Genomic DNA, 22474 nt, shown 5'->3' with positions numbered 1-22474 from the left:
GGAAAAAGGAAGTTGCCATGGAGTAATGTGGACCATGAGCATGTGACCACAGGGGCTGGCCTGATGAAGCAGAAGGGGTGCCAAAGGAACATATGTCAAGTGTTGTATTGGGGTTTAAGGCATGAAAGCAGACAAAATAGTTCAGAGGGTTGATATCTGCCCAGCTCCAGTGCTTGAAAACTTATTATAATTCTAAGTCCTTGTGTTTTTTTTATTTGAATAATAGCTGGTTAAAAATAACTTCCCCATATTAATTTCCCAGAATTAGTTATTAACCACAGAATAATTAAATCATACTACATTAGTGGATTTATTTTATAAATATACCACATATTTATAAATATATCGTAAAATATATTTTATTTATATATAACATATTTATATTATAAATTATACATTTATAAAATATATTTATAAGTATATGCATATATTATATTTATAATATAAGGCATACTATAAATATAGAATGTAAATATATAAAATAATAAATTATATAAATTATGAAAACTGTGTATGGTGTGCACACATAGACAATGGGAAGACAGAATGCCTAATATAACTCATCCACTTAGGAGTCTGCAGTACTACTCACAGAAGTCTAGTTCCATCTTCCATCCAGAATAACTCTGGACTCTACAAATTTAACTGGAGCCACAGGGCAACTTCTCTGATGGTGGTAGCAGGACCAGGGGTGGGAGTGGCGGTCTCTTCCTTCTCCCCTTTTCCCACACCTTCTCCTTCTTCCTCATCTTCCTCCTTCTCTTCCTCTTCTTTTTCTTCTCTTTTCTCCCTTTTCCTTCTCTTCTTCCTCCTCCTCTTCTTTTCCTCTTTCTCCTTCCTCCTCCTCTTTCTCAACCTCCTCTTCCTATTGTTTTCCTCCTCTTCTTGTTTTCTTTCTCCTTCTTCTCCCTCTTCCTCTTCTCTCCCTCCTCCTTCTCCAAATAATACATAAGATTGCATGAAGGTTTTGAATATGAAGAATTTATGTAATGTCTTTATGTGAGTTTTACTTTCATTAATTTAGTGTAGGGAAGAGTCATAGAGCCAGAGACCCAAAACAATTTTATTTGCACTTCCGCATTTAATAGAACAATATCAGTATTCCAAGTTTTTTTAAAATAATCATCCTCTTTAATAAGTTATTTTTAAAATGTAATGAGTCCAAGTTAGAAGTCTGTTTGCAAAATTGTTCATCTTTAAACTGCCTGAAAGAACCTTAACTTTCATTTAAAATAGACTTGAAAAATCCAGTGTGCAGTTCTCTCAGAGGCTGGTGAAATGCCACAGACTCATGAGTGTGCTAAATCAGTCAGCTAGCACTCAACACTCAAAGATGTGGGCACTTTACCTTCTTAGGAGGGTTTGTGGCAAATTCTACACCTCTGGTTCAGGACGCTTCCTCCCCACACACTGGTAGAGATTTCTGTATCTACCACATGAAACACAAAACATTGGGAATTTTTCCTCAGAGTTACAGTTTATAGTTTTCCACTCCAACCAAAAGCCAGCAAAAGGTTTTACAGTTTACAGCACACTCTGTATATTTCCAAAACACATTGTTTCTTGTTCCTCCTCATTATCTAGAACTGCTTGATAAAACTACTCCAGACCTTCCTTCCTTCCTTCCTTCCTTTCCTCTTCCTTCTTTTCTTCCTTACTTTCTTTTCTTCTTTCCTTTCTTCCTTCCTGCATTCCATCTTTCCTTTATTCCTTTCCTTCCTTTCTTCCGTCTTTTTACTTCCTGCTTTTCTCCTTCTCCTCCTCCTTCCTCTTCTTTCCCCACAATTTTTATTCTCATAAGCCAAATGCAATCCCAATCTCGTATCATGCAATTTTGGAGCAAGCCAGGTATCTGTACCATAAATCTTTACCAATTCAAGCCATGTAAAATCAAATAGAAAGCCCACGATTCAAAAAATACAGAAAAATGCAGATACCACACAACCATAGGAACCACATAGCTGAGCTCATTCTCAACACTGTGGTGGCAGAAAGTGACTGTTCTTTGTGAAGGTGACAGGTGTTCCTGAAAGGAAAGATTCTCTACTCAGACCCAAAGGAATGCCAGGATGGTAAACTGCAGAGAACCTTGAGACAGGACCCCCTGTTAGCGGAGTAAGCACCTTACTTATTTACCACGAGTTATCTCCTCAGCCCAGCCCCTACTGTTTTGATAAGATTTTGTAGTGGTTCCCACTCCATGAAGACCTTTACCATGACCCTCTGAGTCCCTCCTGCTCTGATTCCTATTTGTGAACCTCCATAGCTTCCTCCCGAGCCCCTTCTTCCAGACATCCAGGGTCTGGGCAGTGGCTCATCTCAATCCTGGAACATAGCAAGACCCCATCTTACTCGGGATCTGTGCCACGGCTCTGCCCTCAGACTGAACTCGCCTTTCCATCCATCTCTACATCGCTGCCTTCTTTTCATCCCTCGGATTTCAGATGCTGTCGCCCCCTCAGAGTTCTGTGGCAGCTTCTGTGGAAAAGCCGCCCACTCCCCACTCCGGTTTCCATGGTCACACTTCAGGTTCCTTAGCAGCATTCACTGCAAACACCTGTCTTGTTTATTGGCGTCCTGATTGCTCACCGGTCTTTCTGACCCCAGTGCAATGACCAGAAAGTAACATAACTGAGCCAGCAGAATCAAATACTAACCAAAATAAAGAAAGAAATAAAAGTTGGTGGGGGCAGGGGGGTAAATTGCTAAAATAAAACTTCCTAAAATAACACCGAACTTAAAAACCTTGGCTATTTTTTAAGTCGGTTTTCTGAATAGGATCAACACTAGCTCTCAATGAATTACAAGTCTACTGTCTAAACACTACGTCCCCCATCCGGTTCTGTCAAGCCCCGCCTCCCTCTGTGCTCCCACACTGAGTCCTGACATCCCAGGCGATGCTCCAATGGCTCTCCCGACTCATTTGAGTCTCTGTCCCAACTTCCTAATTGTTCCATCAACTGAGTGTTTTCTAGTTTTCTGAAGGATGCACATAAGTCCACTGTCATTTCCCACTTTACTTTTAAAAAGAAATCAATGTTTTCTCTTATTTAGCGGATACAAAAATCCTTGAGTATCGATTTATATTCAACTGCCTTTCCCACCTCCAGCAGTCAGCATTTCCTACTATGTCCCCTTAAATGACCCTCTGGTCTGCATAATAAATGTTTACCTCTTCATCCCCAAACCAAGCCAAGTTGATGCTCTGACTGGGTTTTAGCTTGATCTACTGCCGACTGGGCATCTCTTCCTTCCACTAGTAGAGACACAATACGTTCTTCAAAGCATTGTTCCAGTTCACAGTTCATGTCCAGCTTGGGTTCATTCAGCTCTGGCCCATGCTCTCCTTTCTAACCACGCTGCAACCCCAGTTCCGTGTGAGGACTGTGTGACATCTCTGGCTCCTTTACCTGTGTGAACTTTATCTCCGCAATGAGACTACAAGCAGGGTGTGTGTTCTTCTTCCTTAAGCTCCCGATGACCGCCAAAGCAGAAAGAACCCATTATGAGCCATTTCAACTGGCACAAAGTCACAGGATGTCCAGGATGAGGCCCTCTGACATCAGCGACCACTCCCGATGACCTGCAGACCTGGAACATTTTACCTCCCCTCTTCCCCTCAGCTTGCTGTGCCTAGAAACCTCTCATCCATACACATTATCACCCTTTTCCAGTCTTGAGATGATACTTACTAACCAGAGGCAAGCATCTTTTGTCCCTTCCTCCCTACCCACTTACCTGAGTATCCTCTAAAGTACCCCAGGGGTTTCTATCAAATGCTCTTAGTTTAGAGCCTGGAACTCCTTGTCATGTTTATCTACCCACCAACCATTCTGGCTCTTCCTTGGGCATACTCAGGTAAAGGGTAAACTCTTAGATTTATGGCAGCAGAGAAAGGACATTTGCTAGCCACAGGACAAATGAATACACAACCAAGCTGGCTATTGATAAGACATGTCAAACATGCCCTGAATTTAGGATCATAGATATCACTTAAGAGTCAAGGAGCATCCACTGAGTCATAGCTCACACCACCTAACCCCCTATTTGTTCTCCCTTGTAAGATGCATTCTTTTAAAAATAAATGTGTGTGTGTCTGTGTGTGTGTGTCTGTGTGTGTGTGTGTCTGTGTGTGTGTGTCTGTGTGTGTGTGTGTCTGTGTGTGTGTGTGTGTGTGTGTGAGAGAGAGAGAGAGAGAGAGAGAGAGAGGGAGAGAGAGAGAGAGATTTTATATGCACTACATGTGTGCATGTGCCTGAGAACTCCAAAGGGGAGTGTATCTCGTGAAACCAGTTACAGGGGTTATGAGCTGCCCAATCTTTGCCAACCTACATCCTCTGCAAGACCAGCAAGTGTTCTTAGCCATTGAACCATCTCTGCAGCTCTTACCTAATTAATTCTTAAACATCCAGTGTATCTCAGAAACTGGAGGTTCAGGGGGGCATCAGACAAATGAAAATCCCTGACCTCATAGACATGGCATCACTAGCAGCAACAGGTACAGGGCTGTGGCTTTTTCCACCAACTTTTTCTCCCTGGGTTGAAAAGACAGGGAGACTCTGAGTAAGCCTCTTCAGTAAAAGCAATGTGTAGTTAAATTGGTTTAGACCAAATCAGTAGCAGCTAGAAAGGTGATCAGTCAAGGCTGGGGTGGCTTTAAAAGCAGAGCCAACTATGTAAGCGGATGGGCTAGAAGCAGGGTCTGGAAAAAAAAAAAAAAGAATGATCCCAGATAGATGGCATATGCTCAGCTGTGGCATAAATTTTGGGGAAGCTGGAAGGATCCGGCTTTAGAAAGAGTGAGTAATTGGGAAGCAATTCCTTAAGTTTGGGTCTTAAGGTTTAATGTGCCGCTTTGCATAATAAACCTTCCCTTGAACATGGTTTCAATGAAATGAGCTGCCTGGTTCATATTTGCATCTTTAAGCTGATAACATGAAATAGAAAAGCCACGGACATCTGCAGCCCACATGGCTGCATGAAGCACCACCTTCACGAGACAGCCTACCCAAGATGCTGCATGTCACCTACCCAAAACTCTCCCCAGTTCTGGTTTCAAAGGGAGTGGTTGCGGTTAGTGGCACAATGCAGCATGCATGGCGGAGAAACACAAGGGTCACGAGAGAAAGAGCAACAACTGATACTTATTCTTTGAGTTGCACCAGATGAAAAATCTGGCTGTCATGTGGATACTTGGGGGGGAAAAGCCAATGTTTTTACTCTGGTCTAACCGTTCATCTAGTCCAAGGTCAGCAAAGCTGGCCTTTGACACAGGAGTAAGAAAGACCGAGAAGTAAAAGATCTCAGACGGGTGACTCAGAATGACTTGAGCCACCATCGGCTATAAACAGAGATGGGTCAGTAAAAGGTAGGGCTCCCAGGAAGCTCCCAAGGCAGTCCAAATAAGCAGCTACTGTGTCCAGTGGCTATAATTTGGGGGCAAGGCTGTGACAATGGTTTATATCTCTTTGTGCACTGAAGTATATGTCTGTGAAACTTTCTGAATTTGGGGATTCAAATAAAAAAAACGAGACTGTTTATAAACATACAGTGCACACATTCAGTACATACAATGATGGGGTCTCTTGCACGAGTTATGATGTGAGCTCTGGAGTTATCCTTGGACAGGAACAAACCATTCTCAGTCTGTGAGCCCCTTCCCCCCCTCTCCGCATGCTTACAGACTCTAAGTAGTTTACACAGTAAATGGTCATTTCCACAGTAGAAATGGTCAACGTGTCTAAGCCTCAAACAGAGCCTGTTATTATGGTTAAGAATCAAGGTTGCTATTCTTCCAGATTTTCACAGCCACACAACTTTTAACCCTGCTGATAGAAGCATCGGTGTTAGCCTTGTTTCTTGCTCTCCGGAGAAAGGCACATCAGCGCTGAAGAGTGATCCCCAAACCGTATCTTGGCGGTGCACTCAATTAGGATTTGTGAATGGCAATCAACAATAAAATGAAAATGTTCACAGTCCCAGATGCTCCCATGAGATGAGCTCATGTATGTAGTGTCCTCGGCTGAGATGCATCATGACTGTCATGAATCCGGATCCTGATTTTCAGAAGTCACGGTTTAAGCACACTCCTTTGCATGAACCATAGAGCTGGAACCCTCACCTGACCTTGGAGAACGGCGAGGGTGGCTCACAGTATGGGATATGCATAGAAGTCTTCTGGAAAGTTCTGCAGCACTGAAGGGCTGATTGCTAGAAGGAGGACTGTGTGCATTTATATTGCAGTCAGGAAAGTGCTGAGTGCACCCAAGGCAAGCTCAAGAGAAACATGAGCTTCCATTGCAAAAATATGTCCATTGTTGTAGAGGGGAAAAATGAGGTAAGGTAAGACATCCAGGGTCCTGATTACGGTCACAGTTAATACAGTTATACATTTATGCTACTGTCTACATATAACATGCACACATCCCACCCTAAAATAATCCTAATACATAAACAATCAATATAACAATGGGTGCTGTTAAGGGGAGAGGGTAAGATTTATAAACTGAGATAGGTAACATCGAATAAACATATCAAAGTCAAAACCAGAGTCAGATCCTGTCATATTGTCACATTGAATTTAAGAAGTCTGGGGGGGGGGAGTACATGAACAAAAAAAAATCCATCATCTCAAACCAATCTTACAAAATATTATCCCTTGTATTTTGTCTCCATCATTTTGCTCCTGAGTTTTACAGGTATAAATTTTAAACTTAACGGACAGCTGGTTTTTCAAATTCCCTCCATTCAAACATTGAATTCAGAACTCTCTCAATTATCACCTAGCTTTCTATCTCAGACCGACTGCTTTGACCAACTGTAAAAGGGAAATCTGAACAGAGAGATGTCAGGTCGCAAACTATACCGAAAAGAAAAGAGAAAGGGAGTCGTCTCCTACCTATGGTTGTGATAACAGTACCAGCAAAGAAGAAAGAGCTTCCGAGGTCCCAGTGACTAACTTGATTGGAGCTGTTTCCTAAGGGGACAATCCCTGCATTTATGGCTGCCACTATTTGCTGCAAGTTTAAAAAGAGACTTATCAGTACATATCAATCACACAGTGGCATCAAACATCTCAACTCCCACCCCGGGCGTGGCAAATTACACAGACATATCAACTTTAAGCCTTTGATATATTTTTTCTATTTAAAAAGTGTTAAAAGATCAAAACTTTTTATATAATAACATAACATCACTTAAAATCATGAGAATTTTACATTTCACAGCAAGGGAGTGGATTGGTACGGATCGTCTAACAGTACACATGTAGAGTGTCTCCACTGGCATGTTTAGTAACATGTCTGAATCAACACCTGAGTATATCACTGTGCTCTGGTAAGCAGCGTAGATTGGTTGTGGATTTAAATATCACTTTGCATCCTATATTTAAATAACCCAAGATAGCCTCATTAACATATCTGTGATTTCAGATGTTAGTGGTAATGTCCAAGACTGAGCTGTCTGTTTTAATGAAACAGACTGAGGTGAGAAGAAAAAACTTGTTACTACACCATGTCTATCCTCTTAGATCTAGATGCCTTGGATCTCTACAGCTTCTAGTAAATTCTTCAAGAATGAGAATCATCCAAGGCCATCATAAGCAGATTTACGGGGACCACAGATATCTGCAGGCTCCTTGCATAAGCCATATAGGGGGTAGACTGGGAGATGGCATGACCCCCACCTGGAAGTGTGAAAAACGTAGATTCTATCAAAGGTAGCAGAAGAGATACACTGTGGTAGGCAGGTGATATGTTTCTGCCTCTGCTAGAGAAAGCCTTGTAGCTTAGCTTTCAGGTTTTAGAATGGGTAGAGAATCCTCTGATAGGTAAGGAAAAGGTCAAGCTGCTGCAGATTGTTCACAGTGGAATCATGGTTACAAGCAGAGGGAGATTAAAGGGCATCCTGCTCCACCGGCCACGGACTAACAGAGAGCAAGCAAGAGTAAAGCAGCAATCTCGCTTCGCAGCTGATAGCAGCGGGTGCCAATCTATTGATTAAAACAGCAATACCCATGTGCGAAATCAATTTGGATCATATTGTTTTCATTTACTTTATAAGATAAATTCATTGTGAAAGCAAAATTGGAAAAATAAAGATGTCAAAAAATGGCTTTAAAAAATAATAATATTCCAGAACACATACACATCACCGTTAATGTACTGAGCCATATACTTCTGGTAGTTTTTTTTTTTTTCTTTACTTTTTTGTTTGTTTGTTTTGAGAGAGGGGCTTGCTCTATAGCCCAGGCTAGCTTCAAACTCTCCATCTTTCTGCCTTAGCCTCCCAGCTTGCTGTGCTTACAGATGTGCACCACCAAATCTGGTCCAACATGTTTGTTATATAGTTAGAGTCATAACCTATGTTAAATGTTGTAATCTCCATTCTGATTTAATTATAGCTGGGTAATGACCAAGAAAAAAACAGTGTATTGACTATTAACAACTTATTTAATAATGTCTTTACTGGTAATATTAGCCATGTGTTTCCCTTCGCTATTTGTGTATTTACCATAGTCTAATATACATAGAACCATGCTGTTATTAATTATTTATAAATAATTATACATTATAAAATACTCTTGTGAATATATTTGTGTATAAATACTCCCCTGTTTCTAAATATTTCCTCGGAAGCGATTGCTAAAAATAAATCAGCCACGTTAATGATCATTAATATTTTATAATGTGCGATTGGAAATGGCCATGATCTATCTAGAAGACTCTATTTAGACTGTTTCTCATCAACATACAAAGGTTTAGCAGTCATCCTGATATTAATGACGTTTTATCTTCACCTCACTCATAACAAAGGTTTAGAATCTATTCTTTATTGTTAATAACATTGGATGCTGGTATTTTAAATTACATTTCAAAAACAAAAAAAAAAGGGTTCAAATGCAAATATGTGCACAGCATGCAATGGAGTTAGTTCTGAGAAGGCTAATTCTGCTGCTCTGACGCCATTCCCTGCTCTTAGTACCAGATAACCTAGTTTTCTCTTCATTATCAAGCTTGTAAAAATATGCTTTGCTGAGCTTGTCAAACCAAGACTGTGATCCTGGCTTCTCCAAGGACTAAACCAAGAGGGTTGGGGAATTCAAGGTTTACCTGCGCTTAGAAGAGAGTTCAAAGCCAGACTGGGTAAATTAGCAAAGTATTGTCTCAAAACTGAAAGAAAAGGAGCAGGAAGAGGAGAAGGAGGAAGAGGAGGGGATGGAGGAAGTAGAGGCAGGGAAAGGATGAGGAGGAGGGCAGGGAGAGAGGGAGACAGCCTGGGTGTGTAGCTGGGTTAAACAGCACCTAAGTGGCACACACTAAGGCCTGGGTTCCATCCTCAGCAGCAAGCACTGACAAAATTAAAACTAAAAAACATGTTCTTGTAGTTTTATGCAAATTTTCACTGTCATGAGTCCAATCTATTTAGATTTTTTCCTCCAGGCAGTGTGATGCACACTTTAACTGCAAGCAAAGGCGGGGACCTGAGAGCTCACGGAGAGGCTATAAAGACCTTGGCTCTTGTCCTATGGTGCTGCCATATGCTCCCCTCCCTCCCTTCATCCCTCCCTCCTTTCTTCCCTCCCTCCCTCCATCCCTTCCTCCTTCCTTCCCTCCCTCCAGCCATTCCTCCCTCCTTCCTTCCCTCCCTCCCTCCCTCTTCCTCTTCCTCCTTCTCTCTCTCTCTTTCTCTCTCTCTCTCTCTCTCTCTCTCTCTCTCTCTCTCTCTCTCTCTCTCTCCCTCTCTGTCTCTGTCTGTCTCTCTCTGTCTCTCTCCCCTCCCTCCCTCTTCCTTTCCCCATCTATCCTTCTCTCTTCTTCCCTCCTTTTTTCTCTCCCCTCCCTCCCTCTAGCTCTACCTTCCTCTACATCTTTCTTTTTGTCTTTTTCTCTCCCTCTCCCCTCTTCCCCCCTTCCTTTACACAGACTCTCATCACACACAAATCAAATGCTCACATATTTAAAATACATAAAATCTATAAAAAGGAAAGGGAAAAGTCCCATAACAGCCCAAAGTGCCTATCATGGCCACAGCATAAATCTTGACTGCATCAAGGAAACACATTGGGGTACTGTTCTATGTTCTACCCAGGCCTACATGATCACTTTTAGAGAATTTACTTCTTCCTGTTTTAGATTCAGAAGTTATTAACCAGGATTGAACACACAAATGTGTTTTTCTCATCTTTTGAGATATCACTTCTTGAAAGATTTGTCTCAGAATCACTTTATAGTCTCATCACTCACTGAAGAAATCAGTGAGCTTTTATGTTGTATATCTAAATCGTACTTTTTATGTTTAAAATATAAAAATGTAAGTAAAGTTTATGTCTAAAGTTTTGTATATTTGTGTTTAAATTTGTAAATATTTAATACAAGAGAGATGTATCCTAATACATCAGCAATCAATCTGTTGGAGCAGCTCATTCCGTAAACTCCAGAACCGTACAGTACATGAGAAAAACAGAACACAAAAGACAAAACACCTTCTTGGCACTAAGAAAATTCCTTTGGGGGCTGAAGAGATGGCTCAGTGGTTAAGAGCATGTAAGACTCTTACAGAGGTCCTGAGTTTGGTTTGCAGCCACATAGGGTGGCTCACAACTTTATCTCCTGTGCAGAGGAATCTGTCGCCCCCTGCTGGCCTCCTCAGGAACCTGTACCCACATGCCCACACCCATACACAGACAGACTCATAATCAAGCAAATATTTAAATAATAATGAATGAAGATTGATTTGACCTTGCCATAAATCTGAGAAGCTCCTAGGGACCAAGCTAGGAAAACACTGCTTAACCAGGAGCTCTCGAGTTCTTTGTGTTTGATCTGTTTCCACCTGCAGAGAGCTTGCTTCTGTCCTGTGGTTTTTTATCTCTGTGGTTTTGTTCTCAGTAGCTTGCTCTGTTGCTTTTTCTCTTTTCATCAGAATCCCACAGTAAAGTTAAACAAGAACAAAGAAAGCAGTGTTTTTCTCATGCAAAATCCACAAATAGAGGATTGTGTCATTAAGTATATAGAGTATTGGTAAACAAGTGTCCTTTAAGTATTTTTGAGAACAAGTTTTAAAATGTAAATAAATAATTTTAAAACAAATAATATAGTATAAATACATCTATATAGAAACAAATATTTGTATGTAAATAAAATAATAAACATAAAATTTAAATATAAATAAAACTCTAAAATTTATTTTTGGTAGACAAGGGCTGGAAAGGTGACTCAGCGGTGTGGAGCATTTGATGCTCTTGCAGAGGAAGAACCATGACCCTAGGTTCACAACTGTCTACCACTCCACCTCCAGGGTCTCTGGTGTCCTCTTCTGAAATCCATAGGCTCTTGGACCTACATATGCACACACCCCCAAAAATAAAAATAAATTTTTTAAAATGCCTTGCAAACAAAGTTTTATTAGAAGGCATACAAGCTCCCGCTGGGCAGAGGTAACTGCTCTAGAACATTCTGAGCACATCTCTTGCAGCTGTGGCCTGGAGTGCTGAGGGCTGTCCTTTGCACCAGTGCTGGAGGCCATTTTCAGAATCTCAACCCATGGCAGCAACAGCCACTTGGCAGTGATCTACCTCTGGGGGACACACGTCCTCCTCAGCTGAGCTAAACAAATCTTTGGAAGTATTATAATTCTTTGGAAGATAGGAATAACAGTACAAGGTACATAAGAGGTAAAGAAATAAATGTGGTTCTAATTAAACACAAATCAAACAAAAGTTATTGCTTGATATTCCCTTGGTTCTAGTGGATTTATTGGCTATATAGCTTAAAAATACAAGACACTGAAACTGGAGAGACTGTGCATTCTTTCTTGCTGAATCACTAAACTTTAGGTTCACTGAGAGACCCTGTCTCAAAATACAAAACGGACGGGGATCAAGGCAGACATCCAGTGTTAACCTCTGGCCTCCACATGCATGCATACACCTGTACACACACACATACATGTATACACACATACAGACACACATGCACATAGAGATATATGTATATACATATATGCACACACACATACATGCAGATACACATGCACTGCAACACATACATGCATACACATACATGCAGACACACATGCACACACATACACACACACATGCACATACATATATGCATATACATACACACTCTTGTGCACATGCATGTATGCATAAATTTCAAAGCTTGCTTTTCTACTAAGTCTTGTGAACTATCAAGTGACATTGGTAACATGAGGGGACTGAAATGTGTGATGGCAAGAAAGGACTTTTCATGTCTTGAAGTACCTAAAGTAGCTATTCCCGAAAAGACTTTAAAGAAGCATTGTCTTTAAACTCGCCTTACTGTAAATTTAAAAATGGAAGTGCCCCCCCAGATCTGGTCACAGTTTTTCTGCATGTGTGCCTATGGTGCAGGTGTGCCCCACTATGCTTATACATGCAGAGGTCAGAGAAAAGCCTTGAGGTCCTGCTGCACTGTTATCTGCCTCTTTCTCTTGAGATGGGGTCTCTCACTGAACCTTGAACTCACCGTTTTTGGCTAGGCTGATGGCCAGCCCCAAGGATCCCCACATCTCTGCCCAAAACAGTTCTGGGGTCACAGGCTGCACCACTATGCTCAGCTTGTACATGAGTATTGGGAACCAAACTCAGGTTCTCATGATTGCTCAACAAGTGTTTGTGGACCTCCTTTTTTTTTCCAGACACTATTGGCCACAGGCCTAGTAGGACAAAGAGAGCAGAGTCTAAGGACAGGGTTCGGAAGGAAATGATTGCCTTCCAGGATCAGCTTCAGAGAAGCAGCTCAAGTTGATTCAGGGTCAATCAAGAGCCATCTAGTTTGGGGGAAGGAGGTAGAGGCTTCCAGAGTGGGTATGTACTACTGGCTGGAGTAAAAGATATGGGAAATGCCTAATTTGCATGGAAGGGCATCCCAGAAATTCCAGGTTCTTATGGGTGGGTAGGGACCTGTAATCTCACCTAGACTATGTGACATTCCTCAGATAGAGGGTGTAGGAGATGAGGGGCCACCCATGTCAGGCAGAGGAGAGAGAGCCCCAGGAAGAAAAGGGAGTCATCAATCTTGTGCTGAGCTCAAGAGAGCTGTTGGGCATGGAGAGCTGTGACCTTCAGCATCAGGACCCAAACAACTGTTCTTACCCCCTGAGCCATTTCCCCAGCCCCTTAGTCCCAGTGCACAGACTCATATGTCCCCCAGAACAATGCAGAATGTCCTGAATGCTTTCTATAAATACCCCCTGTAAGTATCATAATTAGTATTTCATTTAAATACTGTCACACCTAAAATCCTAAAGATGGGATTGTATTAATAATTTACACATTTTAAAGACCTAATGTTTTATTTGTGTGAGTGTGTGTGTGTCTGTGTGTGTCTGTGTGAGTTTATGTGTGCCATGTGTGTGCTGGTACTCACAGAGGCCAGAAGAAGGTATTAGCTTCCCTGGAACGGAGATCCCAGGCAGTTGTGAAGCACAGAATGTGGGTGCTAGGAGCCAAGTCCTCGGCAAAAGCTGCAAGCACTCTTAACACTGAGCCCTCAAGTCGCTCCAACCCCAATTTGAGAATTTTAATTGAAAACTCTGTAACTGGTTTGTAAGTCAGGTGCTAACGTCTTAGTTTACATCAACGATGCACAGAGAAATAGTTTTAACAGACTCAGGAATGGCCTCGTTTGCTCTTTCTTTTCAAAAACAATGTTGTTTCTAATAAATTTCTGCCATGGTAAAGTCACTTATACTGTTATCTGTTCGGTTTCATAGTCCCTTAACATATGCATTCTCCCTCTAGATGTCTGTAATGTATAACTACTTCCTTGTGGGGAACCTGTTTCCAACTTGAGAGGCTTATGTGTAAAAGGGATCAAGTGACACATTTACAGTCCCATGTCCCAAGCCACATGAGGGACCTTGAAGGAAACCAAACTTGAAGGAAATAAATGACACACTATAGCCACCCACCACTTACTGAGAAGGCAACTGTGGGCGCCATTATGAGTTACTATTGCAGCATAAAACAATCACAATCCCTCAGGGACACACAGTCACATGGGACACTGTGGCCAGAGACTGTACTTTGTCATACCTCACCTTGTCTTTGACCTCTGGCTACCTGCCAACATAACAATAGCCTAATTCTACACTGTGGCAACTATTTTGAAGTTTTTCATTTAAAAATATATATTGCATACAATATATTTTGGTTATTTTCTTTTCCCTTTCCCAACTCCCACCTTCCTACACCACCCAACTTTATAGGTTCTTTTTTTCTCCCTCAGAAAAAGAAAAAAAAAAAAAACAATCTCAATAAGACGAAAAAGAAAGAAAAAGAAAAGCAAAGAAAGAAAGAGAAAAGAAACAAAAACCCATCAAAAACCAACCAACCAACAAACAAGCAACTCACAGTAGAATCTGCCTGTGTTAGCAGCTGCTCCCAGGCATGGGACCTGCCCTGGAGCGTGGCTGATGTACCCAGTGTCACTCCACTAGAGAAACTGAGTTTCCCTTCTCCAGCTGGTATCAACTACTAATGGCTTCTTAGTCAGGGGTGTGGCTTTGTGTCCGCGTTCCCTTTCCCCTTCCCCATGAAGGGGTTTTGTCTACTTGGACTGAGCAAGCCTAGTGCACACTGCCACAGTGTTTGCTGTGAGCCCCGGGGTGGCAAAGACACTATTTCCTTCGAGTCTTTCACCACCTCTGGCTCTCCCACTGTCTACCTCCTCTACCTTCCACTGTCTACCCTGAGCCTTGAGGGAGGGTGGAAAAGACATCCCACTCAGGGCTGAGGGCTCCAAAGTCTCTACTTGCCGCAATTTGTCCAGCCGTGGGTCTCCATGTTGATCACCATCTTATCATAATGGGAATTATTTTGAAAGAGAGTATAGCAGGATGGCCCTTGTTCTTTGCAGGCTTGGACCCACAACACACTGGTGGGATGTAGGAAACCTTGAATGGTCTGTGTGAACCAATGAAGAACCGCTTCATTGGATCATCTACTTCCGAAATTTGTTGGACAGACTTGTCTGCAACGTTCTTTATAGATAGCAATAGTACAGGAGGTTTCCCCCCTCCAGATGTCTGCAGCAGTCTGTAACAAAGCTACTTCTCCAGCCATGACACCTCGGAGCAGAATGTGATTCCTCCAGTGGGCAGCGGTTGTATGTATCTTTACAGTTACATGATAAAAAAGATCAGAACAGGAAGTTGGGGGAAACTACAGAGATGGGGGGGTGGAAGGGACCCCTTACCCTCTGACCTTGTTGAAACCCCTTGACAGATGAGCAGCAAGAAATCCAGCACAGCCAACTCCTGCTCAAGGTTGTTACCTCTTCCCAGGTGAAAAGCTGCGGTTTTCTAGGACTCGCACCAGAAACCCCTGTGCAGCCTCGGTGTTCTTGGATGGGACAGGCAAGTCTCCCATAGGGCATTGATGACTAAGGCTAACACATGTAATCTGAAGCTCTCCCTTGAGGAGAGCCCCCTCCTTTGCATGAGCATGCCTGATCCCTTCCTGAGCATCTCTTTTGTTAACAATCATGCTTAACATCTATATCATATAAATATATTAAGATTTATTTTTTTCTGAGTTTGGCCTGTTTTCTTCCGAGTGTGTTGAGTGTGGTCCTGGTGAGCACAGAGGCCAGGAGAGGGTCCTACACCTCCTGGACCTGGAATTAGGGACAATTGTGAGTCACCATGTTGGTACTAAAAGCCAAACCTGGGTCCTCCACAGGAGCAAGTGCTCTTAACCACTAAGCCATCTGACAGTAACCCTTGCCCATGTCAAAGTCTTTAATAAACCCCATCTCTTCCTCACACTGCTTCACCCCAACTCCCCTGTATACAGAAGCCAAGGATCTGGTTTTACTTGGGTTGAGGTCCCTAGAAAGGTGAGGGAACTCCTCAGGCTGCTACAGGCAAGTGGGTGGAGTTAGAGCTTCATCCACTGCTACTGACAAATCTACCCCAGGCCACATCTGCCACACCACTGAGAATAACTCAGGAGCTGAGCCCATGTTCTCCACTGTCCTCACATGATATTCCGGCATTCCGTGGGCTTCCCGATTGGGGTGACCTTTCCACCAATGTGCTCAACCCACTGAAGACCCGCTGTGGGAGCAGATAGCATCTTGATACCACATGGCACCGGTGACATGTTCTTTAATGTGGTGACTGTGAACCAAAGTAAGCTACACCTGTGTTAAAGACTCAATGAACATGACTAGTTGATTAAAGTTCTTGACCGAGAACAGTTGGAATGTTTCAGCTGATCCAGTGCCCAGAGTCAAGTTATCTCACCCTATCTTTAGCTCTCTGGCAACCACTGATTGTTAACCTCTGTGTCATCTCAACTGCTGGCCAAAAGGCCTTTGAAAGGGACTGGCTTATTAGACCACCAACTCCCACCACTCCAAAGCCAACGACTCTTTAGATAGTCCCAGAGACCCGATACATTAAATTTCCCTGTTTTGCTTCAAACTGCCTACCTGATGTTCCCATGACTTGATGTTCCCTTTGTTCTATAACTACTTAAGAAATATAAAAGCTACTCCTTCAGAATATGTCATATGAGGAACCTGACATGGGTTCCTGCCAGTGATCACTCACCCATGATTTTAAAATAGGCTCTCTCCCATTTCCTTCAAGGCGAGAGCTGAGCATTGCGGTGATATAATTAACAAAAACTGGGTTGAAAGATATAAAATCACTGATATCTGAACAACGTGCAAGATGGCAGCGTTGTGGCGCACGCGAAGACTAGAGCTAGCGTTCCAGTGCACAGAGTGGACCAACAGCGCACGTCTCTCTAGGTGATGTCCAGTGCTGCAGAATTAAAGCTAACTCATGCCAAAGCTCCTGTCACTGGGAAGGTTATCTCCTGGAAATTCTGACGGACTCAATCCTGATTGGAAACTCAAACTGTGTCCAATTTTTGCACATATCTGACAAATCTTGATACATTAGGTATTTAAGAAAATTAACCTATCTTAAAGTTGTATGTTCGTGACTTGACAACAAATCTTCCATTCTAGTTCATATAGATGGCAGAACATATATGACTGTGTGTGTGTGTGTGTGTGTGTGTGTGTGTGTGTGTGTATTCATTCCTCCAATGGTAGAAGTGTATTTGTAGCTCACTATATGAAACTTTGCTCTTCAGAAGTTGAATAGCCATATGGGCCTGACACTCGTTTGGCTATCTCACCTCAAGTCCCAGAGGGTAAAATGAGGTACATACATAATTTTTAAAAAGAAACAGAAATGTCAGTGTTCTATCCCACAATCAAATTCTCTTCTCTAGGTACTGATGGACATTGCATGTTCTTAATCTATATCTGTCGACTTTTCCTTTCATAAAATACACTTATGATTTTTGTGTAAATGTAATTACTTTTGCATTTTTAATGCAAGCATAGATCATTAAATCATACCAAATGCAGGAATTAGAAAAAAAATGTTCATTTTCTAGGTTTCCCCAGAGTGGATTTTATAAGAAGGGCAATATAATCTCTTAATTTATTGAGCATTACTAGAAACAATTTGAGCTAAAATATATTTTATATTGTTTTTTTAATGGGCATTTGAGGAAGACATGCCAAAATTTAAGCCTTTTATTTAAAATGAAGCCCTGATTCTTCTGACTTGCACCTCCGCCAGAGGAGGAGGATTCTGCACAGCGGACTCAGACGCACCACTCGGAGCTGTCTCCCCACATCTCCCTCTATTCGAGGATTGTGCATTTGCAGGTCAAAACTATTTTTATGTGGGCTAGCGAGGCACACAGCGTGTTTATCACTCCCTTTGAAGTGTAAGCTGAACTCCTATTAGTAGAAACAGAACTTTAAAACCCAAAGCGGGACAAGAGGGCTGGGGGTGGGGCCATCCATCCAAAGTCTAGAAAGAAACAGAGGCACTGTTGGGCATCTGAGCTGACTTTTCTGGTCATGTGCACTTAGGGTTTTTAACCATAGAAATGATATTGAGTTGACTGAATATTCAGAAATAGAACACCGAAAGGAAAATTAGCTCCTAGTCCCTAAAGCAGGTGGTTTTTACAGCATCCATGTCTTTATTTCTTAGCATCCCTAGTCCTTAAATCCTTCCTCACCTGTTACCACACAGATATTCCTGTTCTCGGGCGCTTGGAAGTCTCTGGAGCTACTCCCTTTCAAACATTTTTTAAATTTTTATCTTCTGTGTAGGATTATTTGCCTGTGTGCATGTTTTGCACCACACATGGATTCCTGGTGCTCCTGGAGCCACAACAGGGCATCGGGTCCCCTGGAACTGGAGTTAGACAGTTGTGTATCAGCATGCAGTATGGTGAACTCACCCGAGACCCTCTGGGAGAGCAGGGCTCTTAGCCTCTAAGTCCTCTCACCAGCTCCTCAGCTCTTTCGATGCGACAGGATCTTACTGAGTACCTTTTGCAGCCACAGAACTCACTATATAGACTAAGGTGGCCTCTAGCTCACAGAATTCTGCCTGCCTCTGCCCCTGCAGAGCTGGGATTCTAGGACTGAGCCACCCATTTCAATATTGTTGGTGTCTCCTAATTAACTGCAGTAATAAATTTACACTGGATACCTTCAGATACATCTATTCGATTTGTATCTGAGTGCCAGGGATGGATGGAAAAGTCGTTTCATGGAAATCAAGGGCTGAACTTGAACCTACAATGTAACCAGCAGAGATAAAGCCTGGCCTAGTCCTGGCAAACCAGAAAGAGCCAAGAAACGCACACAGGAAGCACAGAGGAGGCAGAGGCGCTATGATGAGCATTCTCCCACCGTGCCGGGATGCCAGTCACTGTGTGGATAATAACACTTATGGAAATACTCAACATTCTCTCCCTGGCCACCTTCCGGTGCTGTCTGTGTGTGGTGGGGTTAGCAAAAGAAAAGGAGAACATGGAGCGGAGAGGAAAGAGAAGGAAACAAAAAGGCAAAGAACATGCAGAAAGAAAGCAACTATTCACGCAGCGAAGAAGAAAGGTCGAAGGAGACACAGAGCAAGCTGTAACCTGCACTGATCTAGGAGATGCCTTTAAAGCCACTGTCTTCAAAATGGAATCTGGACAGGTAGAAAACAAAACTGGGTGGCTGCAGCTAAGAACATAGTTTTATAATATTTTGCCGATGGGGTGCTGTAATGAAACACACACAGACATACTTCTGTTTACAGGCTGATATAAATAACTAAATAAGTAGGATGCCATGACTTATGCCTGCAATCCCAGTGCTCAAAGGTTGGAGACAGGAAGAGTCTCGGTTAAAGGCTAACATCAGCTACATCGTAAATTCCAGACTCACCAGGCTATGTGAAACCCTGTCTCAAAATAAAGAGACAGAGAATTAATTATTAATCTAAGATGTGGCCAAGGAAGCTTTACTCTGCCAGTTAACGACATGCACTGCCTCCTCAAATTAGGAAAATTATATTTGCTTTTTCCATAAAGTCGTTGGTCTTCACTCTACCTGTCAGGCTGTGTATCCACACCAGACCAAAGCTTACACGAAAGGGGTGTCTCATATCCATACAAAGTTCATCAGGGGACAATACCTAGAGAACTTACTCAAGCTTCAGCAAAACAGTGATCTGCTCTAATCTATAAACAAACGGTTGTGTCCACATTCTTCTTGAACACAGAACTGAAAGGTCACAGCAGAGGTGGAGAACCTGGGGCTGTGTGTGTCCCCAACATCATGACAAACAACAGTGGGCCTGAGAGCAAAATCTGGATATGAATCAACAGAATCCCTACGAGCCACGTCAGTAAAAGCCAAGCCCTGTCTAGAAGAGAATTCTAGTGCTGATTGGCAGGTCTTGCCAGGGAGCGTGTCTGTGTGTCACCATCCTGGAGCTGACACACTGCTGTCACCAAGTCTCTGAGCTTTCAGATCCCAGGCACAGCTTCTTAACACACCAGAGAGGACGTTTTCAGTGACTTACTAATACTGTGTAGAGAATAGGAGCCTTAGGAACGCTTTCATACGCTCACTGATTCAGTGTTATAAAATCGAGACAGCAAAAATGACACACAAGCAACATCCCTAACGTTGTCGTTCGTAGTGGCATCAGCTTCTTAGCTTCTCTCCAGACCCCCTGCCTTTCTCTAACACACACCCAGCCACGCACTGTCTTGAAAATACTAAACTGATTGGAGCAGCCCCAGGGAAACTCATAGGTTTCATAAGTATGCACACACACACACACACACACACACACACACACACATGCATGCATACACATGACAAAAAGTAGAGGGGGAGCTCACTGAGAAGATGAGGGTCAGCAGAAGAAAGGAAAGAATGAGGGAAGTAATGAAGTGAATACAAACTATCCCTCTTTACTATATATGCCCTTTTGTGCACATTTTATATACATGCATGATGTGGTTACTGTAAAGCTCCTGTTATACATGACTAACATATGCTAATATAAAACACTTTTTAAAAAATAAGAGCTCTATGTTGTGGAGAGACAAGGACCTAATAGAACTCTTCACACATTCTCAAGGCTACTAGGACAGAGCTAACCTTGCTGCTTGTCCAGGAGTTTCCACAGAAACATGCAATTAAACCCTTCCCTCGGGCAGCACTCAGGATGACAGGAAAGTGTCACCCCACAGCCATCAGGGCACCAAATAAGCCTGACACCTCTGCTCAAGCACTGTCCTCTAGTTGCTCCCTTACGCCTGCCCGTCCATCCTCAGTCACAGAAGTACATCAAGTTCAAGAGCATTTCAGACCCCAGTAACCCAAGAGATGATGCCAGGCAGGCAGGTGGATGATACTCTCGGCTGCAGGGGCATAGTTATGAAAAACTTGCTAAACCCTTGCTGAAACCTTTGAGAGGTCTAATATACCAGCCTTCCACAGGCATCTCAGTAGTCTTTGCCTTTGCCACCCCATCACCCCTCAACCTAATAGTCTGCTCATGCTGGTAAGACAGGAGACAAGTGGGAGACATTAAAACTACAATGGAGAGCCATGAGGGCCACACGCATCCCAGCTTGGCTTGGTACTCAGCAACTAATCACCTTCTGCCGGTCTGTTCTCCACAAGGCTGTCACCCTAACCAGATCCCTTAGCACCCTGCTTCTCCAATATTCTAAACTATACATGAAAACCCCACCTAAATGGGTAAGATGCTAATGACCGGCCATTTGGCACTAGAACTCTGGTGACCTCAAGTGCTCTGTTGTATATACATCTACAAGCCAGAAGAGGGCATCAGATTCCTTCCAAGGATGGTTGTGAGTCACCATGTGGCTGCTGGGAATTGAACTCAGGACCCCTGGAAGAGCAGTCAGTGTTTTTAACCACCGAGCCATCTCTCCAGAACTTCTGGTGACCTATAACACTCCCTCCTAGTCTCCAGTGCTCTGCAAATCCACACCCAAAGCTTGTCAACTCCAAGGGCTGACCAGGGGAGACTGGAGTCTATGTTTAGATCTGTGTCAAAATATTTAAATCCCCCAATCTCCCAACCAGCCATTTTAATGACCACTAACACTGACTATCACAGATTTATTTTTCAAAGACACCTAAAGTGATTTGAAACTGTCTTATGTGTCTCTACTCATAAATATACATGCTTATTTTTTCCATAACATTAATAATTGTCACATGAGTGGCTCATGCCTTTACCACCCTAAACTTGAAGGGATATGATGTCAGCAAGACTGTGGGGCAGGAACCATCCACATCCCACCCTACCCTGACCAAGCCTCTTTATCCTCTCCCTGATATCTGGATTCAATAAACATATACATTCCCTTTGTGATTAGACAGGAGCCATATAAGAGTCTCCTGCACCCTGTGAAATCATGAAGCCTGATGAACCAAAGAAGAAAATTAGCAAGAAAGTTCACAGTGCTTTCTTGCCATGGTCCACCAAACATAACCCATAGTCCAGCTCTGGTCTTAGAGGAAAATGTTCTATTTCCCTTCTGTTCCATGAGGAGGGAGAGAGGGAGGGAAGGAAGAGAGAGAGAGAGAGAGAGAGAGAGAGAGAGAGAGAGAGAGAGAGAGAGAGAGAGAGAAGAGAGAAGAGAGAGGGAGGGAGGTGGAGAGAGAGAGGAAGAGGGGGGAGAGGGAGAGAGAGAGGAAGAGGGGGGAGAGAGAGAGAAGGGGGAGGGAAGGAGGTAGGGAGGGAGAGCACTCATATGTATGTTGAAACAGTGATTTTTCCAGAGGTTGACCAAAAGCTGGTTTCTAATACATCCAACATGAAGCAATGAGACTTAAAGTCCAGATACCCCTGAGAATTGCCAGCCTGGAAGTCTACTGTAATCCTGAAGACAGACACTAGAGGGAGGAAGAGATTAGAAGCTTTGGTTGGGGAGATGGATCCATTTCTAGCTAATAATTTACTATGAAGAGTATCCCCTATGGTCTCAAGAGCTCTGGGTTATAGATAAAGTTTGCCCATGTAAGAACTCAGCCTTTAAACATGGTGGGTAGGGGAAGTAGGT

The 22474-nt window shown here is 42.8% G+C and overlaps 1 protein-coding gene across 3 annotated transcripts in view; it reads right to left on the bottom strand.

The window, feature by feature from the left end:
• The window catches only part of KCNK2 (potassium two pore domain channel subfamily K member 2), a gene marked incomplete at both ends in the record, with an annotated part of 184018 nt that overhangs the window by 88189 nt on the left and 73355 nt on the right, over positions 1–22474 (bottom strand). For all 3 annotated transcript variants that reach the window (XM_080933568.1, XM_080933567.1, XM_080933569.1), the window contains one exon: positions 6899–7016. In XM_080933568.1, coding sequence (XP_080789694.1) covers positions 6899–7016 — 118 coding nt within the window. The remainder of the gene's footprint in view (positions 1–6898; positions 7017–22474) is intronic.

Source organism: Micromys minutus (genome assembly GCF_963924665.1).
Source record: "Micromys minutus genome assembly, chromosome: 1".
In the NCBI taxonomy this organism is placed as follows: domain Eukaryota; kingdom Metazoa; phylum Chordata; class Mammalia; order Rodentia; family Muridae; genus Micromys; species Micromys minutus.
The sequence above is the reverse complement of the archived record's forward strand: the minus strand, read 5'-3'. Positions and strand labels throughout refer to the sequence as shown.